The sequence below is a fragment of the Pleurodeles waltl genome, chromosome 11, assembly GCF_031143425.1.
Source record: "Pleurodeles waltl isolate 20211129_DDA chromosome 11, aPleWal1.hap1.20221129, whole genome shotgun sequence".
Classification (NCBI taxonomy): Eukaryota; Metazoa; Chordata; class Amphibia; order Caudata; family Salamandridae; genus Pleurodeles; species Pleurodeles waltl.
In genome coordinates, this window is record NC_090450.1 from 33,423,961 (window position 1) to 33,449,895 (window position 25,935).

The window sequence follows — 25,935 nt, forward strand, 5'->3', positions numbered from 1 at the left end:
CTATGGGATTTAGATGTCGGCGGACAGGATATCCATTACCGTTGTGATGGAGTAACCAGTCTGCCGAGTTCTAAATCAGGCCCTAAGTGATTCGCCCAGGATCCCAATCGTCAGTCAAGTACTGGAGCTGGAACTAGAATCCTGGATCTCAGGTTTGGGAGCTTAGCCACTAGTCTACATTTCTTCTCACATAGGAGGTAACAGAGGGTTTTTATTATGAAACACAAAGTTGCAATGATCAGTATCTTTTGCAACATTTGTGGCTTCCTAATAACACTTTCTTTTCAGAAATCACTCGATTATGTGGCAGATGATGAAAACTGGCATGCACTGCTTGCCGCTGACATGGCATTGCATAATTCCAGTGGTACTGAGTGTATGGGTGGTGTAATTGAGATTTCACCTCTTGACCCTATTTAAGAAACCAAATAAATATGTGGAATTTCATGAAAAAAATGTTTCACAAAATGTTGAGTCAAACTTTTCTCTTATAATTGTGCAGGTTGATTTGGCTACAATGGCAGGATCTTCATTAACACTTGTCAACTCGTACTGAGGGTGAAGTGGCGGTGGTGGTGGTGGTGGTTCTAAAGTATTATAAAATCAAGTTACCTTTCTTCCTCATATTCCTTTCCAAAGAGGATGTTTTCTCTGAGTGTAGCATTGAGGATCCAGGCCTGCTGGGCAACATAGGCAAATGTTCCATTGACTGCAATGCTGCCCTCTAGCAGGGTCATCTGTAAGAAGAGAGGGACAGCCAATCACACAAAGGAATGTCTTCACAAATGAGGGTCATGTTGGGTAAACACAGAAAACCCAAAAGAGACCTCTGCTACCTTACAATGCAATTCAGAAAAGTATACGGTAGTACAGAATCACTGTGGAAGAAAGAGCTAAATGCTTAGGTGAGTGGACATTGACTGTTTTAATGGTCCCTGGCGATCCAAGAAGGCGCGAGGATCCATTAAAGCAGCCAATGCCCACTGTATTATGCATTAAGATTGTATTTTCCACAGTGATGTTGTACTTGCAAGAAAAGACTCCAGATGCACTCTAATATAGTTAACCACATTCTCATTTTCATGGCACAAACATAAGCACACGTGCTTGGTTGGCAACAGCCATGGAGCATAAAAGTATTTGTGTTTAAGGAATTGAACTGAAAAGAACATTAAAAAAGGGTGGTAACTTTATCATCCCTAGACTTTGGAAGGACAAATTAGTATTTTGAAGTTTTCACTATTTTTTCGATTATTAAAAGACAACTAAGAACGTTTATGAACTCCTGGTGAGTATAGCAATACTGCCACCACCAGAAATTTAACAAATGGTTTGAATGGGTTGCCACAAAGGAGGGGACTTATCCCAGAGATATCCAAAAGGGCAAGAGGGTACGTCTATTTTCTGACTATATATATTTTCTTTACTTGGGGACATCTGCATATTAGTTATCATTCTGGGAAGCTGGTTATAAAAAGTCTCAATATTTTTCAGTTAAGAAAATGTATTTCCTTTTTGCAAAAATAAATTCATAGGCGAACATATGACTTGGGCACCTCAAACTGAAGTATTGTAGTCTCCAGACACCTCACATTTGAGATGCCAGCTAGCTTGTATCACTTAAAAAGAAGCCGACAAAGCCAAACACTAGTTTTGTGACTTGGACCTATTAATCGCCATCACACAGGAGTACACAGATCAAGGAAATCTAAGGCAGATGCACGAGATGAGGCCAGTAGGGGAGACACAGGAGCCCATGGGGGCTGACTGTTCATCCGTTGCTCTGTGCTCCAAAGACTTGCTAGGTCAGAGGGTCTGTGCATCACCGGGGGAGCAAACTGAGCGACAGTTCACCAGCCTGGGTTATCTATATATGGATACTTTCTTAAAATTGGCATTGTGGGACCAAGCTTGGGCAAAATAATTTAGTGTGAGTTTATTCATCCTTTCTGCGAACTAGTTCAATAGCTTCTGCATTTCCTTCAAATTGTACCTTGGTATTAACAAATGTATGAATATGGTAATAAAGAATTTGAATTAAAAAAAACATACTGACCCTTTGGCACACAAATCAGAACCATTAAGTGTCAGCATTCCACTACAGAAAATTAAGTGATGTGGGTTTATACATAGGATTTACCTCAAAATCCAAAAATATATGTAAGGCAACTATGGGCAATCCAACTTAAAGCATTTGTTCAGTTTTAACTTAGCACCGTGACTCAGTAATGACAGAGACAGTGGTGCAAGATGGAGCAGTTGGTAGAAGATCACAGGTTCAGCTCCTGCAGTAAAGATTCAACAGGTCATCCTCCTGAGGGTGACAAAATGAGACCCAGGTTCTGATGCCATGAGTTACAGATGCAACCAGTTAAGGAAGCCTGCTCCAAACATTGGCAGGGCCGTTAAGCTCCATCCTCCTTCCAGGTACAAGAGGTTTTTAGAGGTGGAACTAAGGAAAGAATACATTTAGCCATGGTCTCCACGGCAATGTCAGGCTTGCCCTAGGATTTGCAACATTTTGTGCAACACCCACAGGGGGCCAAAATGGACTTGATACAAACCAAGTATTTGGAACCAGCAAAAATATCTCAGAAATGTTCCATACAAAATGAATGAAAGGGATCCCAGTTACAAGACCTGTGCAGATCCTTTGTAGAGAGGACTAGTAAGCCTTCTCTCCACTAGCGGTAAGGGTGTCAGGGCCTTTGCCCCTGGGCTATCAACTCACTCTCACAACCAGCAGCAGCTGCTCAGGCAGGGTTAGGAGACAGTGGTCAGCTTAGAGAGAAGAGGGGAACACGCATGCTCCTCTGATGACAAACTTAGAGAAGAATGGGGCACAGCCAGCACACTTGGATGACTGTTGAATTCGCACGTGAAAATCACAAGGTTCTCAGCTTCATTCTACCACCTGAATGATTACGATAAAATGTCAGGGAGAACACGGTCTGGATTAGCAATAAGAAGGAATATGGAAAGAATAACAGTTTCCTTACCTGTCCCAAAATAGAGGCGATCAGCGAGGTTTTCCCACTTCCCACACTGCCACAAATCCCAACAAGTTTCCCCTGCACAAGAAGAAACATATTTAAGCAGTGCAAGTGTCATTCCCACAGTATCTCCTCTATCTTTTGAATATAATGAGCGGACACCCCAGTGATCTAAAAGTTAACATTTTGTAAGTTCACTTAGGGGATAGAGAGAAAGAAAATGAACAGCTGGAAGCAGTACTTCAAGAAGCCTATCTTCAGCCCTTTAGACACCATGCTTCCCTGAATGCGCATGTCCACAGCAGTGCACAAATTAGCTGGACAGCACTTGGTGGGTGCGTTTCAGTGAGCGTAAATATTTGACTCTCAGAAGTAAAGCAAGGGAAAGTATGCGATGAAAGAGGAGCATTGAAGGCATTTCAAGTATAACAAATTCCAATTACAGGCAGTATATTATTTTAAAGGATTAAGAGGAGTAAAAGCTGTAAGGCTAAGTCGTGCTTTAAACTAATACTATATCAAACACGTTTTCACAGTGCATTCCACATTTATGCCATTACCACATGCAATAAGAGCCCTAAGAAAAGACTTTGAGGGTAGACAACTTTAACTGTGTTTAGGCAGGCTTTTCAGGTTTCCTCTGCCTGTGGTTAGATTACTTTCCCCTGACCACACTCTCTGTGACCAGCTCTCAACACAAATCAAGCTGACTGAAGCTAGCTGAGTTAATAGGGAACAGTGTCCCAGCACACTATCAACGCGGAATACAATGCTGAAAATATATGCATGGCTCTGAGGAGTCTGAACCGCTGAGTACCTGAGAAATCTTCCAGGCACTCTAAACACAGAAGCCTAAGCCAGTGACTATGTGCAACAGAACAGTTCCATTTTTGTAGTCTAGATGCCTGTACTAGAAAAAAAAGTAGAAGCAGGATTGCAGCAATAGTCCCCTGCCTCACCCCCTCTACATTCATGGTCACATTATCTTTTCAGTTTGCTTGGTAATGGGTTCCCCGTCAGTTTACTAAGCACAGTTAAAGTGAGAGAAATTGAAAATGTGTACTTTTAAAAGGACCATGCAGGTAATAAATGAGCAGAGGGCACACTGCAGTTTGAAAAGGTGGCAGGGCATGCAAGTGGCCGACCTTCTTACCTCCCAAGATCAGTGCACTGTACATACCTGTTCAATGTCCAGGTCAATGTTGTAGAGAGTCCGCTGCAGCCGCGTATTTCCCACGGTACCTTTCATCTCCTCATCGGGGCTTGGTTGCTCGTCACTGTCCACCAGGAGATGCCCCTTCTGCTCCGCAAGTACAGCCTGCGATCCATCGTTTGGCAGCTTTGCCTTCTCCTTTTTTCCCTTGGTGGCAGCTTTCTTGTCTTTTTTCATTTTGGGGGTCAGCTTGGGTGAGCTCTGGGTACTGGCGTGGGAAGAGTCCCATGCCAGCGTAGCATTTTTCAGTTCGATGGTGACCTTAGGATTGGCAGGCTTTCTCTTTATCAAGTGCACCTCCTCCATGAGAAACAAACTCTGAGCGGAGCCGTGAGAGAGGTGCAAAGATGAGATACCGGGTCAAGCCTATGGCACACTCAGGCGGCAAAACACATCAGGTTATACAGTAGGTGGGAGCTGCTGAAGAGCAAAACGTAGCTCATTAGTGTCAACTAACACCCAGGCCCGCCTGAGGCCTGGGGACGCCTGAATGTGGGAGAACGCGGCACAAACAGTAGGATTCGTACGAGCTTACCACAATCGCCTTCAAACAAAAATGAAGACAATCTTGTTGAAATTAAGGTTGCCAGTTCAGATCACTGACCCAGAGCTGCAGGTAAACTGGAAGCCATTCATGGTTCCCTGTGGCCTTCTTTAGCAGATCTGCAGTCCTTGCATACACTTCAACACCCAAAGACAAGAACATCATCTCAAAGGATCAATCAAAAGATCTAAATATCTTTTTAGATTTATTTGCAAAAGAAAACATAAGAATTTTAGGGGAAATCAGAATACCAGCTAAAGTCAATAAGTTTCCAACACCATTTGAAACCCCATTATGATAATTAAGCGCTGCAATCACTGCTCTTTTTTTTATTTTTTGGTCACAGAGGACACTCCAGCCCACGCTAGACATAAATGACCTGTTCCTACCCCTCTTCTACAAGTTCCTTGTGGAACGGCGTTTGTTAAACAGCTGAAGTAATCATTCATAGGCAATCTGCATCACTAAAAACAAGCACACTTTCAAGATAACGCCATCAGAAATAAGTTTTATAATGAAATTTCTTTTCCAACGAAATCCAGATTTGTGTTACCGGATTGCACCCGTTCTACACCCAACACGTGCTGTGTTTATTGCTCGCCCTACAAATTAACACGGAAACCTCAGAAGCCGCTACCTTCTGATCCTACCCTTTCACCATGGAAACCTCCTCCAAGCCTATCAAACTGATGGAAAATGTCACTTACCCAGTGTACATCTGTTCGTGGCATTAGTCGCTGCAGATTCACATGCTGTGCATAGTCCGCCGTCTGGTGTTGGGCTCGGAGTGTTACAAGTTGTTTTTCTTCGAAGAAGTCTTTTCGAGTCACGAGACCGAGGGACTCCTCCCACTTCGGTTCCATTGCGCATGGGCGTCGACTCCATCTTAGATTGTTTTCCCCGCAGAGGGTGAGGTAGGAGTTGTGTATGCTAGTAATAGTGCCCATGCAATGGAATGAATACGTATGTACCAAATGAAGGTTAAAGTAATATATTTACAAATGTACAAATGTTGAAGATATACTTCCAAACGGCTACAGGCTCCCGGGGAGGCGGGTGGGCGCATGTGAATCTGCAGCGACTAATGCCACGAACAGATGTACACTGGGTAAGTGACATTTTCCGTTCGGTGGCATGTGTAGCTGCAGATACACATGCTGTGCATAGACTAGTAAGCAGTTATCTCCCCAAAAGCGGTGGTTCAGCCTGTAGGAGTGGAAGTAGTTTGAAATAAAGTTCTTAGTACGGCTTGCCCTACTGTGGCTTGTTGTGCAGATAACACATCTACACAGTAGTGTTCAGTAAATGTATGAGGCGTAGACCATGTTGCTGCCTTACATATTTCGTTCATTGGAATATTTCCTAGAAAGGCCATAGTAGCACCTTTCTTTCTGGTTGAGTGTGCCTTTGGTGTAATAGGCAGCTCTCTCTTTGCTTTAAGATAGCAGGTTTGGATGCACCTAACTATCCATCTGGCAATACCTTGTTTTGAAATAGGATTTCCTGTATGAGGTTTTTGAAAGGCAATAAATAGTTGTTTTGTCTTTCTAATTACTTTTGTTCTGTCAATGTAGTACATTAGTGCTCTTTTGATGTCTAATGTATGTAGTGCTCTTTCAGCTATTGAATCTGGCTGTGGGAAGAACACTGGTAATTCTACTGTTTGATTTAAGTGGAACGTGAGATAACCTTTGGTAAGAATTTTGGATTTGTTCTTAGAACTACTTTATCTTTGTAAATTTGAATAAATGGTTCTTGTATGGTAAACGCTTGTATTTCACTTACTCTTCTTATAGATGTGATGGCAATGAGAAATGCAACTTTCCACGTTAAGTATTGCATTTCACAAGAATGCATGGGTTCGAAAGGTGGACCCATGAGCCTTGTTAAGACAATGTTGAGGTTCCATGAAGGAACAGGTGGTGTCCTTGGTGGTATAATTCTCTTTAGGTCTTCCATAAACGCTTTAATGACAGGTATTCTAAACAGGGAAGTTGAATGAGTAATCTGCAGGTAAGCAGATATTGCGGCGAGATGTATTTTTATGGAAGAGAAAGCTAGATTGGATTTTTGCAAATGTAGTAAATATCCTACTACATGTTTTGGAGACGCATGCAATGGATGAATTTGATTATTATGGCAGTAACAAACAAATCTTTTCCATTTACTTGCATAGCAGTGTCTAGTGGAAGGTTTTCTAGCTTGTTTTATGACCTCCATACATTCTTGTGTGAGGTCTAAGTGTCCAAATTCTAGGATTTCAGGAGCCAAATTGCTAGATTCAGCGATGCTGGGTTTGGATGCCTGATCTGTTGATTGTGTTGTGTTAACAGATCTGGTCTGTTGGGTAGTTTGACATGAGGTACTACTGACAGGTCTAGTAGTGTCGTATACCAAGGTTGTCTTGCCCATGTTGGTGCTATTAGTATGAGTTTGAGTTTGTTTTGACTCAATCTGTTTACTAGATATGGAAGGAGAGGGAGAGGGGGAAAAGCGTACGCAAATATCCCTGACCAATTCATCCATAGAGCATTGCCTTGGGAGTACCTGTGTGGGTACCTGGATGCGAAGTTTTGGCATTTTGCGTTTCCTTTTGTTGCGAATAGATCGATTGAGGTGTTCCCCAAATTTGAAAGTAAGTGTTCAGTATTTGGGGGTGAATTTCCCATTCGTGGACTTGTTGGTGATCCCGAGAGAGATTGTTTGCTAGTTGGTTCTGGATCCCTGGAATAAATTGTGCTATTAGGCGAATATGGTTGTGAATTGCCCAATGCCATATTTTTTGTGTTAGGAGGCACAACTGTGTCGAGTGTGTCCCCCCTGTTTGTTTAAATAATACATTGTCGTCATGTTGTCTGTTTTGATTTATGTGAAACTTCCTTTGATGTATGTCCCATTGTCCTTGGATGCTGTGTTGATTGAGGTGTGCTCCCCACCCTGTCATGGAAGCATCTGTTGTTAGAACGTATGTTGGCACTGGGTCTTGGAAAGGCCGCCCTTTGTTTAAATTTGTACTGTTCCACCATAGAAGCGAGATGTATGTTTGGCGGTCTATCAACACCAGATCTAGAAGGTGACCCTGTGCTTGTGACCATTGTGATGCTAGGCACTGTTGTAAGGGCCGCATGTGCAACCTTGCGTATGGGACAATTGCTATGCATGAAGACATCATGCCTCGGAGTTTTAATACCATTTTTGCTTGTATCTTTTGTGTTGGATACATGGCCTGTATTAACTTGTGAAATGTTTGAACTCTTTGTGGACTTGGAGTGGCTATCCCTTTTGTTGTGTTGATAGTCGCTCCTAAGTATTGCTGTGTTTGACACGGCAAAAGGTGTGACTTTGCATAGTTGATGGAGAAACCCAACTTGTGAAGGATTTGTATAACATAATTTGTGTGATGTGAACACTTTGTTAGCGTGTTGGTCTTGATTAACCAATCGTCTAAGTAAGGGAACACGTGTATTTGCTGCCTTCTGATATGGGCAGCTACTACTGCTAGGCATTTTTTAAAGACTCTTGGCGCGGTTGTTATTCCGAATGGCAACACTTTGAATTGGTAATGTATTCCCTTGAATACGAACCTTAGGTATTTCCTGTGCGAAGGATGTATTGGTATATGGAAATACGCATCTTTTAGATCTAATGTTGTCATGTAGTCTTGCTGTTTGAGCAGTGGGATTACGTCTTGTAATGTGACCATGTGAAAGTGGTCTTATTTGATGTAGGTGTTTAGTGTTCTGAGATCTAGTATTGGTCTCAGAGTTTTGTCTTTTTTTGGTATTAGAAAGTACAGTGAGTAAACTCCTGTGTTCTTTTGTTGACGTGGTACTAGTTCTATTGCGTCCTTTTGCAGTAATGCTTGAACTTCTAGTCCTAGAAGGTCTATATGCTGTTTTGACATAGTGTGTTTTCGGTGGGACGTTTGGAGGGAGTTGGAGAAATTCTATGCAATAACCATGTTGGATAATTGCTAAGACCCAAGTGTCTGTTGTTATTTCCTCCCAAGATTTGTAGAACTGGCTTAGTCTTCCCCCCACTGGTGTTGTGTGAAGGGGTTGTGTGACTTGTGAGTCACTGTTTATTTTGAGGGGTTTTGGGACCTTGAAATTTTCCCCGGTTTCTTGGGAATTGGCCCCCTCTGTATTGTCCCCGAAAACCTCCCCTTTGATATTGTCCCTGGTAGGTAGGTGGTCTTGTTTGTGAGGTGCTGGTTTCTGTGGCTTGACCTCGAAACCCTCCCCTAAAAGTTGTTTTACAAAATGTGGCAAATGTGCCTCTGCCATGCGGGGAGTAGAGTGCGCCCATGGCTTTGGCTGTATCGGTGTCCTTTTTTAATTTTTCGATTGCAGTGTCGACCTCCGGCCCAAACAATTGCTGTTCATTAAACGGCATATTGAGCACAGCCTGTTGTATTTCGGGTTTGAACCCAGATGTGCGCAGCCATGCGTGCCTTCTTATTGTGACTGCAGTATTTATTGTCCTTGCAGCTGTATCTGCTGCATCCATGGAAGACCGTATCTGATTGTTCGAGATACTTTGTCCCTCTTCCACCACTTGTTGCGCACGTTTTTGGAGCTCTTTGGGGAGGTGTTCGATGAGATGTTGCATCTCATCCCAATGAGCCCTGTCGTATCTCGCCAGGAGTGCTTGCGAGTTGGCGATGCGCCACTGATTTGCCGCTTGCGCTGCAACCCTTTTTCCCGCTGCATCAAATTTGCAGCTCTCCTTGTCCGGAGGTGGTGCGTCGCCTGATGTATGCGAGTTGGCTCTCTTACGAGCTGCACCCACAACTACTGAGTCTGGTGTCAGTTGTGATGTAAGAAAAACAGGGTCTGTGGGCGGAGCCTTGTATTTTTTCTCCACCCTTGGAGTTATGGCTCTGCTTTTAACTGGCTCCTGAAATATCTGTTTCGAGTGCCTTAGCATTCCTGGAAGCATGGGAAGGCTTTGATAATGGCTATGGGTGGAGGACAGGGTGTTAAAGAGGAAGTCATCCTCAATAGGCTCCGAATGTAGCGAGACATTATGGAATTCGGCTGCCCTAGCTACCACCTGTGCATATGAAGTACTGTCCTCAGGTGGTGACGGTTTAGTTGGGTACGACTCCGGGCTATTGTCCGATACTGGAGCGTCGTAGAGGTCCCATGCATCCGGATCATCCTGGCTCATTGTGGTATGAGCTGGTGAGTGTGTTAATGGTGGAGTTTGTGCCGGTGATGCATGAGTTGATGGTGGTGGAGAGGGTGGTGGAGTTACCTTCTTTACAACTTTGCTTGTGGTTGCCTGTCTCCTTGCTGGAAGTCAAGTTTCCTCTTTCTTTTGATTGGGGGAAGAGTGCTAATCTTCCCTGTATCCTTTTGAATAAAGATCCGCTTTTGCGTGTGATCTGGCTCTATTGTTTGTAATTCCTCCTCAAATCTGTGTTTCTTTAGTTGGGAGGACAGTCCCTGTTCCTCTGAGTAGGAACTAGTTTTCGGTTCGGTTGCCGGGTGTTTCGGCACCGAAACCGTGTCTCTGGATTTTTTCGGCTCCGACAAGATCTTTTTTCTTTTCGGTGTCGTGCCTTCTCGGTGCCGACCAACTTCGGTGCCGCTGTGTCGGTGCCGAATTTTTTCTGCGTCACTCTCTCGGTCCCGAGATTGCTGCGTGCCGGTATCCCGACCGGAGTCGGATGACTTCGACAGCAGCTCGCCCTTTTTCGGTGCCGATGGACGGTCACCTACTTTGCGGGTTAAGCCATGGCCTGTTGGCGGTGGCGTCCCCTGGGCGTTGTCAGTTTTTTCTTGTGTTTTTTGTTTCGACGTCTTACTCACGGTTGGTTGTTCTTCGACGTCGAATTCTTCGGAATCCGACTCGTGGATGGAGAAAGTTTCTTCTTCCTCCTCCTCCTCGAACCGTTGTTGTCCTGTCGGCGTGGACGCCATCTGCAACCTCCTGGCTCTTCGGTCTCTGAGCGTTTCTCGACCGAAACGCGTGACAGGCTTCACACGTATCCTCCTTGTGCTCGGGGGACAGGCACAAGTTACAGACCAAATGTTGATCCGTATAAGGATATTTATTATGGCATTTAGGACAGAATCGGAACGGGGTCCGTTCCATCAGTCTCGATGTTGCACGTGGTCGGGCCGACCAGGCCCCGACGGATGATCGAAATTACCCCGAAGGGCTACCGGAGCTCTTCAAGATTCGGTGTCGATTTGTTGTAACTAACCCGATACCGAACGAAACAATACCGACGATTTTTTCCGCGATTCTGACTAACTTTCCGACCCGAAACACGGAGCGAAAAGGAACATGTCCAAACCCGACGGCGGAAAGAAAACAATCTAAGATGGAGTCGACGCCCATGCGCAATGGAACCGAAGTGGGAGGAGTCCCTCGGTCTCGTGACTCGAAAAGACTTCTTCGAAGAAAAACAACTTGTAACACTCGGAGCCCAACACCAGACGGCGGACTATGCACAGCATGTGTATCTGCAGCTACACATGCCACCGAACATCCATTTATTCAACTAACTGAGGTCCGTCACATTTGTTTTAAGACTCAATGCCTGTAAGATGCCTCATTGACGTAAAGTCGAGACTGTGTACAGGAACTCATTGGGCTAGGTGAATATGATTTTATGTCTATGACTCCTGTATGGATTCTTGCATTAACCTATAAATTAAAATAAAATGTATAAAACTGTAATTAAAATAAAACAAGAAAAACATGTCAGGCTTAAGCTTCCTGAATAATGCAGTAACAATAGGCCTAAAAAAGACACAGATCTTTACAATACATGAAGTGTAAAATCAAGATAACACTGCTGTGGCCAGAGGGTTAAGAAAAATAAATTATCTGTTCTTTTTCACTAAACTAGTTAGTTGAACAAGCTAAGGGTTTTCATTTCTCACAGCACATGTGGAGGGCTGTTCAGATCACTGCACAAGTTGGGAACAAAATTCTGAATTGTGTGGAGATGACTGCACCCCCATTGTCAAACCTACTGAAATTTATTGAGGGAAAATGTGCAGAAAAAAAGTCAAAACAGTAGGGGCTGGCGCAATACAAAGGGAATACGCATGAGATATTTACTGCCTCGGAACAAACCTAACCACAGTGTATCTGCTGTATATACCATACTCTACTCTGACATACAATCTGGCAGAAAGTGGCATTAAGCAAATAGGTCATCAAGTCACAGGCTCTAATAAACCTCCAGTAAGAACCATTTCACATAACTTTGTGACAACCCAAAAGTTATGATGCTAGTGAACCTGCCAAACACACAGGGACAACAGGATTGAGATGCTACAATCCAATAAGCTGGAAAAGCCCAAGGGCATACTCGTTCGGATAACAGAGCACATTACAAAGGGAAAACGGATGGATTGCACAACCTGTAAGATCTGGGCAATATGACTGAAAGACTTCACAGTAGTGATGGGAGAAAGCTGCATATATGCTCATCCTTCTCGGGTAACCGTCTGCATCCCAGCGCGAACAAGTTAGTGCATCAACACTATGGCCCAGCAGCAGAAACAAAATTGTTCAATAAACTATGTTCACTAAATTCCCCTGAATAAGGCTCAGTGGAGCATTACTTCCTCTGTTTAACCAATAGGAGTAGGAAGATTTGGCTGATTAGGATAACAGAGTCAGTCTCACTCTTTAAAATTCTTTAGGTCCAGAAGAACTGACAACCCCTGAAGGGACACGCCAAAGTGCAGATACTAGCTGCACACCGAGTGTCGTAGGAAGAAGGAGCAGAGAGACCTGTCCAATTGTTGCAGCTTCTGAATGATCCCACAATACACCTCTCCTTGATCCCCGATTTATGTGCTTGGGGTAGAAAAACAAGGCCGGTGATTGGCCAATGATAGTAAACTACTGTCAATCCCACTGTGTCCATGTTCCCCCACATCCACCATCATCATCAAAAAGCAACACAATAAGTGAACTCAAGAAAATATCTTTGAGAACAATCAGTCAACAAGGATGAAATGAAAAAGAGCAGTAGATCAGAAGCAAATCGAAGATTTTGAAAACAAGCTTAAAAATACAAAAGTACACAAACATGGTTACTCTGCATGGTTGAGTGGGTGGTAGAAGACTTTCCTTTTATGAAAATAGCTGAATGATGTGATTAATCTCCGTGTTTTCTGCTGAAGTATATTCAGTGTGGGTGATGGTTTACGATGTTCACTCAAGAGTATCACTCCTTTTCTTATTTGTATTCCTGTGTTACTAGTAAATTGATGAATTTGTTTTAAAGGACATACAAAAGCAAATGCTACTGGTGTGACCCAGAGCTTTGTCACGTTGGCTAAAATGGTTACCAGGATCCTTTGCCAACTATCTGTTCTGTTCATCCACATGTGTCGATTAAGATGAACAAGACATTATTAAGAAGAGAAAGAGCGTCTCCTCAATTAAATGTGAGAGAGATACCGAAAGTAAAATGCCATAATTAATAGTAGAAGGCTAGCTAGAATCAAAAAAGGTTCTGAAACTGTATATTAATGTTGTGCTTTTAAAATAATGAAACATTAAGCCAGGAATCTCTACCACAATACAGGGTTTGTTGGCTACAGAGAAGATGAGAATGATACAGAGACTGGAAGTCCAATTCGTGGGAGATTCCTTGACTGAATTTACATTATGTGACATAAAATAAAAAAATAGTGGTGGTTTTCAGTTCTTGTGTCAAAATCAGAAGGAATTCAAGGAATAGTCCATTTACCTTAAAGCGCTCAACAGAAACTGATGCTTCAGAGAGTGACTTCACAGAGAACGGTGTGACTTTAAGGGCAAAAGTCATAGAATTAAATACCGTGACAACGGTAAAGGCCTTAAAAACAAAGGATAGAAAATCAGCTTAATAAAGTTCACTGTAACTAAGTTAAACAAAAACATCCAGGAAGCACTTAAACCTACAGCACAGTGCGCACGCACAAAAACAGACAACAGGGTTTGTATACTTCCACATTTCTCTGGGTACGACTGTAAGGAAATGCCTCCTTGGCATGGTTACCCCCTGACTTTTTGCCTTTGCTGATGCTATGTTTTGAATTGAAAGTGTGCTGAGGCCTGCTAACCAGGCCCCAGCACCAGTGTTCTTTCCCTAACCTGTACTTTTGATTCCCCAATTGGCACCCCCTGGCATCCAGATAAGTCCCTTGTAACTGGTACCTCTGGTACCAAGGGCCCTGATGCCAGGGAAGGTCTCTAAGGGCTGCAGCAGGTATTATGCCACCCTAGAGACCCCTCACTCAGCACAGACACACTGCTTACCAGCTTGTGTGTGCTAGTGAGAACAAAATGAGTAAGTCAACATGGCACTCCCCTCAGGGTGCCATGCCAGCCTCTCACTGCCTATGCAGTATAGGTAAGACACCCCTCTAGCAGGCCTTACAGCCCTAAGGCAGGGTGCACTATACCATAGGTGAGGGTACCAGTGCATGAGCACTGTGCCCCTACAGTGTCTAAGCAAAACCTTAGACATTGTAAGTGCAGGGTAGCCATAAGAGTATATGGTCTGGGAGTCTGTTTTACACGAACTCCACAGCACCATAATGGCTACACTGAAAACTGGGAAGTTTGGTATCAAACTTCTCAGCACAATAAATGCACACTGATGCCAGTGTACATTTTATTGTAAAATACACCACAGAGGGCACCTTAGAGGTGCCCCCTGAAACTTAACCGACCATCTGTGTAGGCTGACTGGTTCCAGCAGCCTGCCACACTAGAGACATGTTGCTGGCCCCATGAGGAGAGTGCCTTTGTCACTCTGAGGCCAGTAACAAAGCCTGCACTGGGTGGAGATACTAACACCTCCCCCAGGCAGGAGCTGTAACACCTGGCGGTGAGCCTCAAAGGCTCACCCCTTTGTCACAGCACCGCAGGACACTCCAGCTAGTGGAGTTGCCCGCCCCCTCCGGCCCCCACTTTTGGCGGCAAGGCCGGAGAAAATAATGAGAATAACAAGGAGGAGTCACTGGCCAGTCAGGACAGCCCCTAAGGTGTCCTGAGCTGAGGTGACTCTAACTTTTAGAAATCCTCCATCTTGCAGATGGAGGGTTCCCCCAATAGGATTAGGGATGTGACCCCCTCCCCTTGGGAGGAGGCACAAAGAGGGTGTACTCACCCTCAGGGCTAGTAGCCATTGGCTACTAACCCCCCAGACCTAAACACGCCCTTAAATTTAGTATTGAAGGGCTCCCCTCAACCTAAAGATTTAGATTCCTGCAACCACAAGAAAAAGGACTGCCTAGCTGAAACCCCTGCAGAGGAAGACCAGAAGACAACTGCCTTGGCTCCAGAAACTCACCGGCCTGTCTCCTGCCTTCCAAGGAACTCTGCTCCAGCGACGCCTTCCAAAGGGACCAGCGACCTCTGAATCCTCTGAGGACTGCCCTGCTTCGACGACGACAAGAAACTCCAGAGGACAGCGGACCTGCTCCAAAAAGACTGCAACTTTATCCAAAGGAGCAGCTTTAAAGACCCCTGCAATCTCCCCGCAAGAAGCGTGAGACTTGCAACACTGCACCCGGCAACCCCGACTCGGCTGGTGGAGAACCAACACCTCAGGGAGGACCCCCGGACTACTCTACGACTGTGAGTACCAAAACCTGTCCCCCCTGAGCCCCCACAGCGCCGCCTGCAGAGGGAATCCCGAGGCTTCCCCTGACCGCGACTCTCTGAAACCTAAGTCCCGACGCCTGGAAAAGACCCTGCACCCGCAGCCCCCAGGACCTGAAGGACCGGACTTTCACTGCAGAAGTGACCCCCAGGAGTCCCTCTCCCTTGCCCAAGTGGAGGTTTCCCCGAGGAAGCCCCCCCTTGCCTGCCTGCAGCGCTGAAGAGATCCCTTGATCTCTCATTGACTTCCATTGCGAACCCGACGCTTGTTCTAACACTGCACCCGGCCGCCCCCGCGCCGCTGAGGGTGAAATTTCTGTGTGGGCTTGTGTCCCCCCCGGTGCCCTACAAAACCCCCCTGGTCTGCCCTCCGAAGACGCGGGTACTTACCTGCTGGCAGACTGGAACCGGGGCACCCCCTTCTCTCCATTGAAGCCTATGCGTTTTGGGCACCACTTTGAACTCTGCACCTGACCGGCCCTGAGCTGCTGGTGTGGTAACTTTGGGGTTGCTCTGAACCCCCAACGGTGGGCTACCTTGGACCAAGAACTGAACCCTGTAAGTGTCTTACTTACCTGGTAAAACTAACAAAAACTTACCTCCCCCAGGAACTGTGAAAATTGCACTAAGTGTCCACTTTTAAAATAGCTATTTGTGAATAACTTGAAAAGTATACATGCAATTGAAATGATTCAAAGTTCCTAATGTACTTACCTGCAATACCTTTCAAACAAGATATTACATGTTAAATTTGAACCTGTGGTTCTTAAAATAAACTAAGAAAATATATTTTTCTATAACAAAACCTATTGGCTGGATTTGTCTCTGAGTGTGTGTACCTCATTTATTGTCTATGTGTATGTACAACAAATGCTTAACACTACTCCTTGGATAAGCCTACTGCTCGACCACACTACCACAAAATAGAGCATTAGTATTATCTCTTTTTACCACTATTTTACCTCTAAGGGGAACCCTTGGACTCTGTGCATGCTATTCCTTACTTTGAAATAGCACATACAGAGCCAACTTCCTACATTGGTGGATCAGCGGTGGGGTACAAGACTTTGCATTTGCTGGACTACTCAGCCAATACCTGATCACACGACAAATTCCAAAATTGTCATTAGAAATTGATTTTTTGCAATTTGAAAAGTTTTCTAAATTCTTAAAAGTCCTGCTAGGGCCTTGTGTTAGTCCCTGTTAGCATTTCTTTTAGAGTTTAAAAGTTTGTAAAAGTTTGAATTAGATTCTAGAACCAGTTTAGTTTCTTAAAAAGTATTCCAACTTTTAGAAGCATAATGTCTAGCACAGATGTGAATGTGGTGGAACTCGACACCACACCTTACCTCCATCTACAGATGAGAGAGCTAAGGTCACTCTGTAAACTAAAGAAAATAGCAATGGGCTCCAAACCTACCAAAGTACAGCTCCAGGAGCTTTTGGCAGAGTTTGAAAAAGCCAACCCCTCTGAGGATGGCAACAAAGAGGATGAAGATAGTGACTTGGAGGGAAATTCCCCCCCTCCAGTCCTACTTAGGGAGAACAGGGCTTCTCAAGCCCTGACTCCACAAATAATAGTCAGAGATGCTGGTTCCCTCACAGGAGGGACCAACAACTCTGAAATCACTGAGGATAACTCCAGTGAAGAGGACATCCAGTTAGCCAGGATGGCCAAAAGATTGGCTTTGGAAAGACAGATCCTAGCCATAGAAAGGGAAAGACAAGAGATGGGCCTAGGACCCATCAATGGTGGCAGCAACATAACTAGGGTCAGAGATTCTCCTGACATGTTGAAAATCCCCAAAAGGATTGTAACTAAATATGAAGATGGTGATGACATCACCAAATGGTTCACAGCTTTTGAGAGGGCTTGTGTAACCAGAAAAGTGAACAAATCTCACTGGGGTGCTCTCCTTTGGGAAATGTTCACAGGAAAGTGTAGGGATAGACTCCTCACACTCTCTGGAAAAGATGCAGAATCTTATGACCTCATGAAGGGTACCCTGATTGAGGGCTTTGGATTCTCCACTGAGGAGTATAGGATTAGATTCAGGGGGGCTCAAAAATCCTCGAGCCAGACCTGGGTTGACTTTGTAGACTACTCAGTAAAAACACTAGATGGTTGGATTCAAGGCAGTGGTGTAAGTAATTATGATGGGCTGTACAATTTATTTGTGAAAGAACACCTGTTAAGTAATTGTTTCAATGACAAACTGCATCAGCATCTGGTGGACCTAGGACCAATTTCTCCCCAAGAATTGGGAAAGAAGGCGGACCATTGGCTCAAGACTAGGGTGTCCAAAACTTCCACAGGGGGTGACCAAAAGAAAGGGGTCACAAAACCTCCCCAGGGGAAAGGTGGTGAGACAACCAAAGATAAAAATAGTAAAGAGTCTTCTACAGGCCCCCAAAAACCTGCACAGGAGGGTGGGCCCAGAGCCTCTTCACAAAACAATCCTGGGTACAAGGGTAAAAACTTTGATCCCAAAAAGGCCTGGTGTCGAAACTGTAGTCAGTCTGGACACCAAACTGGAGACAAGGCCTGTCCCAAGAAAAGTTCCACTCCAAACTCCAATCCAGGTAACACTGGAATGGCTAGTCTCCAAGTGGGATCAACAGTGTGCCCAGAGCAAATCAGGGTCCACACTGAAGCTACTCTAGTCTCTGAGGGTGGGGTGGATTTAGCCACACTAGCTGCCTGGCCGCCTAACATGCAAAAATACAGGCAGCAGCTCTTTATTAATGGGACAAGTGTAGAGGGCCTGAGGGATACAGGTGCCAGTGTCACCATGGTGACAGAGAAACTGGTTTCCCCTGGCCAATACCGGACTGGAAAAACCTATACAGTCACCAACGCTGACAATCAGACTAAAGCACATCCCATGGCAATGGTAACTTTAGAATGGGGAGGGGTCAATGGCCTGAAACAGGTGGTGGTCTCCTCAAACATCCTAGTAGACTGTCTGCTTGGAAATGACCTGGAGTCCTCAGCATGGGCTGAGGTAGAACTAAAAACCCATGCAGCCATGCTGGGTATCCCTGAACTGGTGTGTGTAAAAACAAGAGCACAGTGCAAGGCACAGGGTGAAAAAGTAGAGCTGGAGTCTGGAAGAAAGGCCCAGCCTACCAAGAGAAAAGGAAAGTCAGTTGGGAAACCAACTGCCACACAGTCAGAAAAAGAGAACCTCTCTTCTCAGGAAGAAGTTCTGCCTTCTGAGGGAACTGAGCCTTTGGAGCTTGAACCTTATCAGGTTGAGCTCTTAGGCCCAGGGGGGCCCTCAAGGGAGGAGCTGTGTAAGGGACAAGAAACCTGTCCCTCTCTTGAAGGCCTTAGGCAGCAAGCTGCTGAAGAGTCCAAGGGCAAGAAAAATGGAACACATAGGGTCTATTGGGAAGATGGACTCCTGTACACTGAGGCCAGAGACCCCAAACCTGGTGCCACTAGGAGAGTGGTAGTGCCTCAGTCGTTCAGAGAGTTTATTCTGACCTTAGCCCATGATATTCCCCTTGCTGGGCATTTGGGACAAACCAAGACGTGGGAGAGGTTAGTCAACCACTTCTACTGGCCCAATATGTCCCACAAGGTTAAGGAGTTTTGCCTCTCCTGCCCCACCTGTCAAGCCAGTGGTAAGACAGGTGGGCATCCAAAGGCCCCCCTCATTCCACTTCCAGTGGTGGGGGTCCCCTTTGAAAGAGTGGGTGTGGACATAGTTGGTCCACTAGAACCTCCCACAGCCTCAGGAAATATGTATATCCTAGTAGTAGTGGATCATGCTACTAGGTATCCTGAAGCTATTCCCCTTAGGTCGACTACTGCCCCCGCAGTAGCCAAGGCCCTCATTGGTATCTTTACCAGAGTGGGTTTCCCTAAGGAGGTGGTGTCTGACAGAGGTACCAACTTCATGTCAGCATACCTAAAACACATGTGGAATGAGTGTGGGGTGACTTACAAATTCACTACACCCTACCATCCACAAACTAATGGCTTAGTTGAGAGATTCAACAAGACATTAAAAGGCATGATCATGGGGCTCCCAGAAAAGCTCAAAAGGAGATGGGATGTCCTCTTGCCATGTCTGCTTTTCGCTTACAGAGAGGTGCCACAGAAGGGAGTAGGATTCTCACCCTTTGAACTTCTGTTTGGTCACCCTGTAAGGGGACCACTTGCTCTTGTTAAAGAAGGCTGGGAGAGACCTCTTCATGAGCCTAAACAGGACATAGTGGACTATGTACTTGGCCTTCGCTCTAGAATGGCAGAGTACATGGAAAAGGCAAGCAAAAACCTTGAGGCCAGCCAACAGCTCCAGAAGTTTTGGTATGACCAAAAGGCTGCAATGGTGGAGTTCCAACCAGGGCAGAAAGTCTGGGTTCTGGAGCCTGTGGCTCCCAGGGCACTTCAGGACAAATGGAGTGGCCCTTACCCAGTGCTAGAAAGGAAGAGTCAGGTCACCTACCTGGTGGACCTGGGCACAAGCAGGAGCCCCAAGAGGGTGATCCATGTGAACCGCCTTAAGCTCTTCCATGACAGGGCTGATGTGAATCTGTTGATGGTAACAGATGAGGATCAGGAGGCAGAGAGTGAACCTCTCCCTGATCTTCTGTCATCAGACCCAAAAGATGGCTCAGTAGATGGAGTGATCTACTCAGACACCCTCTCTGGCCAACAGCAAGCTGATTGTAGGAGAGTCCTACAACAGTTTCCTGAACTCTTCTCCCTAACCCCTGGTCAGACACACCTGTGTACCCATGATGTGGACACAGGAGACAGCATGCCTGTCAAAAACAAAATTTTTAGACAGTCTGACCATGTTAAGGAAAGCATCAAAGTGGAAGTCCACAAGATGCTGGAATTGGGAGTAATTGAGCGCTCTGACAGCCCCTAGGCTAGCCCAGTGGTCTTAGTCCCCAAACCTCACACCAAAGATGGAAAGAAAGAGATGAGGTTTTGTGTGGACTACAGAGGGCTCAACTCTGTCACCAAGACAGACGCCCATCCAATTCCTAGAGCGGATGAGCTCATAGACAAATTAGGTGCTGCCAAATTCTTAAGTACCTTTGACTTGACAGCAGGGTACTGGCAAATAAAAATGGCACCTGGAGCAAAAGAGAAAACAGCATTCTCCACACCTGATGGGCATTATCAGTTTACTGTTATGCCCTTTGGTTTAAAGAATGCCCCTGCCACCTTCCAAAGGTTGGTGAATCAAGTCCTTGCTGGTTTGGAGTCCTTTAGCACAGCTTATCTTGATGATATTGCTGTCTTTAGCTCCACCTGGCAGGATCACCTGGTCCACCTGAAGAAGGTTTTGAAGGCTCTGCAATCTGCAGGCCTCTCTATCAAGGCATCCAAATGCCAGATAGGGCAGGGAACTGTGGTTTACTTGGGCCACCTTGTAGGTGGAGGCCAAGTTCAGCCACTCCAACCCAAGATCCAGACTATTCTGGACTGGGTAGCTCCAAAAACCCAGACTCAAGTCAGGGCATTCCTTGGCTTGACTGGGTATTACAGGAGGTTTGTGAAGGGATATGGATCCATTGTGACAGCCCTCACTGAACTCACCTCCAAGAAAATGCCCAAGAAAGTGAACTGGACTGTAGAATGCCAACAGGCCTTTGACACCCTGAAACAAGCAATGTGCTCAGCACCAGTTCTAAAAGCTCCAAATTATTCTAAGCAGTTCATTGTGCAGACAGATGCCTCTGAACATGGGATAGGGGCAGTTTTGTCCCAAACAAATGATGATGGCCTTGACCAGCCTGTTGCTTTCATTAGCAGGAAGTTACTCCCCAGGGAGCAGCGTTGGAGTGCCATTGAGAGGGAGGCCTTTGCTGTGGTTTGGTCGCTGAAGAAGCTGAGACCATACCTCTTTGGGACTCACTTCCTAGTTCAAACTGACCACAGACCTCTCAAATGGCTGATGCAAATGAAAGGTGAAAATCCAAAACTGTTGAGGTGGTCCATCTCCCTACAGGGAATGGACTTTATAGTGGAACACAGACCTGGGACTGCCCATGCCAATGCAGATGGCCTTTCCAGGTTCTTCCACTTAGAAAATGAAGACTCTCTTGGGAAAGGTTAGTCTCATCCTCTTTCGTTTGGGGGGGGGGGGGTTGTGTAAGGAAATGCCTCCTTGGCATGGTTACCCCCTGACTTTTTGCCTTTGCTGATGCTATGTTTTGAATTGAAAGTGTGCTGAGGCCTGCTAACCAGGCCCCAGCACCAGTGTTCTTTCCCTAACCTGTACTTTTGATTCCCCAATTGGCACCCCCTGGCATCCAGATAAGTCCCTTGTAACTGGTACCTCTGGTACCAAGGGCCCTGATGCCAGGGAAGGTCTCTAAGGGCTGCAGCAGTTATTATGCCACCCTAGAGACCCCTCACTCAGCACAGACACACTGCTTACCAGCTTGTGTGTGCTAGTGAGAACAAAACGAGTAAGTCGACATGGCACTCCCCTCAGGGTGCCATGCCAGCCTCTCACTGCCTATGCAGTATAGGTAAGACACCCCTCTAGCAGGCCTTACAGCCCTAAGGCAGGGTGCACTATACCATAGGTGAGGGTACCAGTGCATGAGCACTGTGCCCCTACAGTGTCTAAGCAAAACCTTAGACATTGTAAGTGCAGGGTAGCCATAAGAGTATATGGTCTGGGAGTCTGTTTTACACGAACTCCACAGCACCATAATGGCTACACTGAAAACTGGGAAGTTTGGTATCAAACTTCTCAGCACAATAAATGCACACTGATGCCAGTGTACATTTTATTGTAAAATACACCACAGAGGGCACCTTAGAGGTGCCCCCTGAAACTTAACCGACCATCTGTGTAGGCTGACTGGTTCCAGCAGCCTGCCACACTAGAGACATGTTGCTGGCCCCATGAGGAGAGTGCCTTTGTCACTCTGAGGCCAGTAACAAAGCCTGCACTGGGTGGAGATGCTAACACCTCCCCCAGGCAGGAGCTGTAACACCTGGCGGTGAGCCTCAAAGGCTCACCCCTTTGTCACAGCACCGCAGGACACTCCAGCTAGTGGAGTTGCCTGCCCCCTCCGGCCCCGGCCCCCACTTTTGGCGGCAAGGCCGGAGAAAATAATGAGAATAACAAGGAGGAGTCACTGGCCAGTCAGGACAGCCCCTAAGGTGTCCTGAGCTGAGGTGACTAACTTTTAGAAATCCTCCATCTTGCAGATGGAGGGTTCCCCCAATAGGATTAGGGATGTGACCCCCTCCCCTTGGGAGGAGGCACAAAGAGGGTGTACTCACCCTCAGGGCTAGTAGCCATTGGCTACTAACCCCCCAGACCTAAACACGCCCTTAAATTTAGTATTTAAGGGCTCCCCTGAACCTAAAGATTTAGATTCCTGCAACCACAAGAAGAAGGACTGCCTAGCTGAAACCCCTGCAGAGGAAGACCAGAAGACAACAACTGCCTTGGCTCCAGAAACTCACCGGCCTGTCTCCTGCCTTCCAAGGAACTCTGCTCCAGCGACGCCTTCCAAAGGGACCAGCGACCTCTGAATCCTCTGAGGACTGCCCTGCTTCGACGACGACAAGAAACTCCCGAGGACAGCGGACCTGCTCCAAAAAGACTGCAACTTTATCCAAAGGAGCAGCTTTAAAGACCCCTGCAATCTCCCCGCAAGAAGCGTGAGACTTGCAACACTGCACCCGGCGACCCCGACTCGGCTGGTGGAGAACCAACACCTCAGGGAGGACCCCCGGACTACTCTACGACTGAGTACCAAAACCTGTCCCCCCTGAGCCCCCACAGCGCCGCCTGCAGAGGGAATCCCGAGGCTTCCCCTGACCGCGACTCTCTGAAACCTAAGTCCCGACGCCTGGAAAAGACCCTGCACCCGCAGCCCCCAGGACCTGAAGGACCGGACTTTCACTGCAGAAGTGACCCCCAGGAGTCCCTCTCCCTTGCCCAAGTGGAGGTTTCCCCGAGGAAGCCCCCCCTTGCCTGCCTGCAGCGCTGAAGAGATCCCTTGATCTCTCATTGACTTCCATTGCGAACCCGACGCTTGTTCTAACACTGCACCCGGCCGCCCCCGCGCCGCTGAGGGTGAAATTTCTGTGTGGGCTTGTGTCCCCCCGGTGCCCTACAAAACCCCCCTGGTCTGCCCTCCGAAGACGCGGGTACTTACCTGCTGGCAGACTGGAACCGGGGCACCCCCTTCTCTCCATTGAAGCCTATGCGTTTTGGGCACCACTTTGAACTCTGAACCTGACCGGCCCTGAGCTGCTGGTGTGGTAACTTTGGGGTTGCTCTGAACCCCCAACGGTGGGCTACCTTGGACCAAGAACTGAACCCTGTAAGTGTCTTACTTACCTGGTAAAACTAACAAAAACTTACCTCCCCCAGGAACTGTGAAAATTGCACTGTGTCCACTTTTAAAATAGCTATTTGTGAATAACTTGAAAAGTATACATGCAATTGAAATGATTCAAAGTTCCTAATGTACTTACCTGCAATACCTTTCAAACAAGATATTACATGTTAAATTTGAACCTGTGGTTCTTAAAATAAACTAAGAAAAGATATTTTTCTATAACAAAACCTATTGGCTGGATTTGTCTCTGAGTGTGTGTACCTCATTTATTGTCTATGTGTATGTACAACAAATGCTTAACACTACTCCTTAGATAAGCCTACTGCTCGACCACACTACCACAAAATAGAGCATTAGTATTATCTCTTTTTACCACTATTTTACCTCTAAGGGGAACCCTTGGACTCTGTGCATGCTATTCCTTACTTTGAAATAGCACATACAGAGCCAACTTCCTACAACGACTGTGATGCAGTTTCTCCCTGTGCAGTTTGCCCTCCACTAGCCATTCCTCTCCAAAAACCAGGAGCAGGGCTCTCATGCACAGGAAATGTGTGGTGTACAAGTGTCCTAGCTTCTAATTCTCCATCAGTCCTCTCCCTTGAGGCTTACAGTGTCATGGATTGTGAACTGGGAGTACCAAGTTAAGGAAATACAGCAGTGCTTATCTTTGTACTCACATACCAATACTGTTGCAAACATTTACATCTTATCGGCTGCGTTTTCTCGCTTAGGTGCAAATAAAGCACTGCAGAATTAAAAAATATTTTAATCTTCAAGACTTCTTGATAAGCGAAAGCAACAGGCTCTAATAAAGAACGACTATTTTTATTTTACTTTAAAGTTTTGCAATACCTCTTCAAGCTCTCCACTTCTCCCCCTTTTCTTCCTTTGGTGCTGCCCTCATATCTCCTCCTACACCCTCACTTTCTAATACTATACCTTACATACCATCTGCACTTTTCAACTTTACCCAGTCAACGTAACCCTGCTTTTTATCTCTTTGCGTCTTTTAACATTACACACCGCAGTTTACTGTCTCATTTGCTACATCTTTCTCTTCATTCCCTTAGTCATTTCACTATTATTTCTCCGGTCTCAAATTTTGCCAATTCATGTTACAGGTTTTCCCCTCCTTGCCTTTTTTCTTGCCCAGTTCAATTTTTTCTGATCATCCCTTTTTTATTTTTTTCACTTCGACCATCAAATTATTTGGTTTCCTATCTCCCCTGGTTTTCCTATTTTCCTTCTTTTGCCTTATTCACTTTCCTGCTTCTTCACGTTCCCTTATTTTGCTTAGTTGCTTTTTATGTGCCCTGCTTCTCTAATTGTGCTTTCTTTCTCTCCTCTCCTTCAGGTCTTCCCTTCTCTTGCACACACACCCTTATTTCCATCTCCCTTTCTGCCCATGTTCTTCTTTGGCTTCTCCTCATTAACCTCTTTTGGTTCATTTTGCTAAATCTGATCCACTTTACAATACCTGAAACCAAATGTTGCCACATTCCTTTTTCTCCACACTGTCTTGTGTGTGGTTGAGAAGGTCACAGACATAGAATATCTCTACTTTGGGACATAGAATATCTCTACTTTGGTTCAGTTTTAGTTATTTTCGAACCAGTCCTCAAATGTATCATTCCTCCATAAGCATTTTTGGAAGCCATCATAGAAACAGTTTAACAACAAAGGAAAACTGTTTAAGGCACTCCTATGCTTTTTTTTTTTTTTGTTGCTTTTTTTAATCTTAACCACAACGGGACCTGCCATATTTCAGCGATGAATAGTCGTCCATGCATATTTTTGTCCGGTATGTTAAAAACAACATTGTATGCATAGAAATTACAGAGATCATCTTTCGCTTCTTGATTTGGATGTCAAATAGTATATAAAATTGAGGTTACGTCACAGGACAAGCACAAAATATTTTAAGGATCATCTATACGCACAAGAAAAGTCTGGGCAGTTCTGGGCAAGACAGACCTGCTCATCACTGCACTGTTTGAAATTACCTGCGCTGCTGTGAGGTCGTAGCCCAACACCATGTGGACTGAGAATGTCACCACACTTGCAATAACAACCACGATGGGAGCAATTCCCACAGTAATGCTTTGGAAATAGCCAGCACTTTCCAAAATCTTTCGCTCTTCTTCACGAATTTCTAGAAAGAGGTAAAGTTACAAAAACAGCCAATCAGATGAAAAAACACAACGCTTGCAAATTCA

At 45.6% G+C, this 25,935-nt stretch overlaps 1 protein-coding gene across 11 annotated transcripts in view; it reads right to left on the reverse strand.

Moving 5' to 3' along the window:
* Positions 1-25,935, reverse strand: part of ABCC5 (ATP binding cassette subfamily C member 5) — a 254,811-nt gene that overhangs the window by 126,357 nt on the left and 102,519 nt on the right. For 5 of the 11 annotated variants that reach the window (XR_011199339.1, XM_069212924.1, XM_069212926.1 and 2 more), the window contains 5 exons: positions 25,723-25,871; positions 13,479-13,586; positions 4,174-4,524; positions 3,000-3,071; positions 613-737 (listed from right to left, as the gene is read on the reverse strand). Coding sequence is in view for 10 of the 11 variants with exons in the window: in XM_069212924.1 (XP_069069025.1) it covers positions 613-737; positions 3,000-3,071; positions 4,174-4,524; positions 13,479-13,586; positions 25,723-25,871 (805 nt within the window). In the remaining variant the exon portion in view is untranslated. Of the gene's footprint in view, positions 1-612; positions 738-2,999; positions 3,072-4,173; positions 4,627-13,478; positions 13,587-25,722; positions 25,872-25,935 lie in introns of those variants that run through there. The other 6 variants (XM_069212929.1, XM_069212930.1, XM_069212933.1 and 3 more) reach the window with 6 other exon arrangements.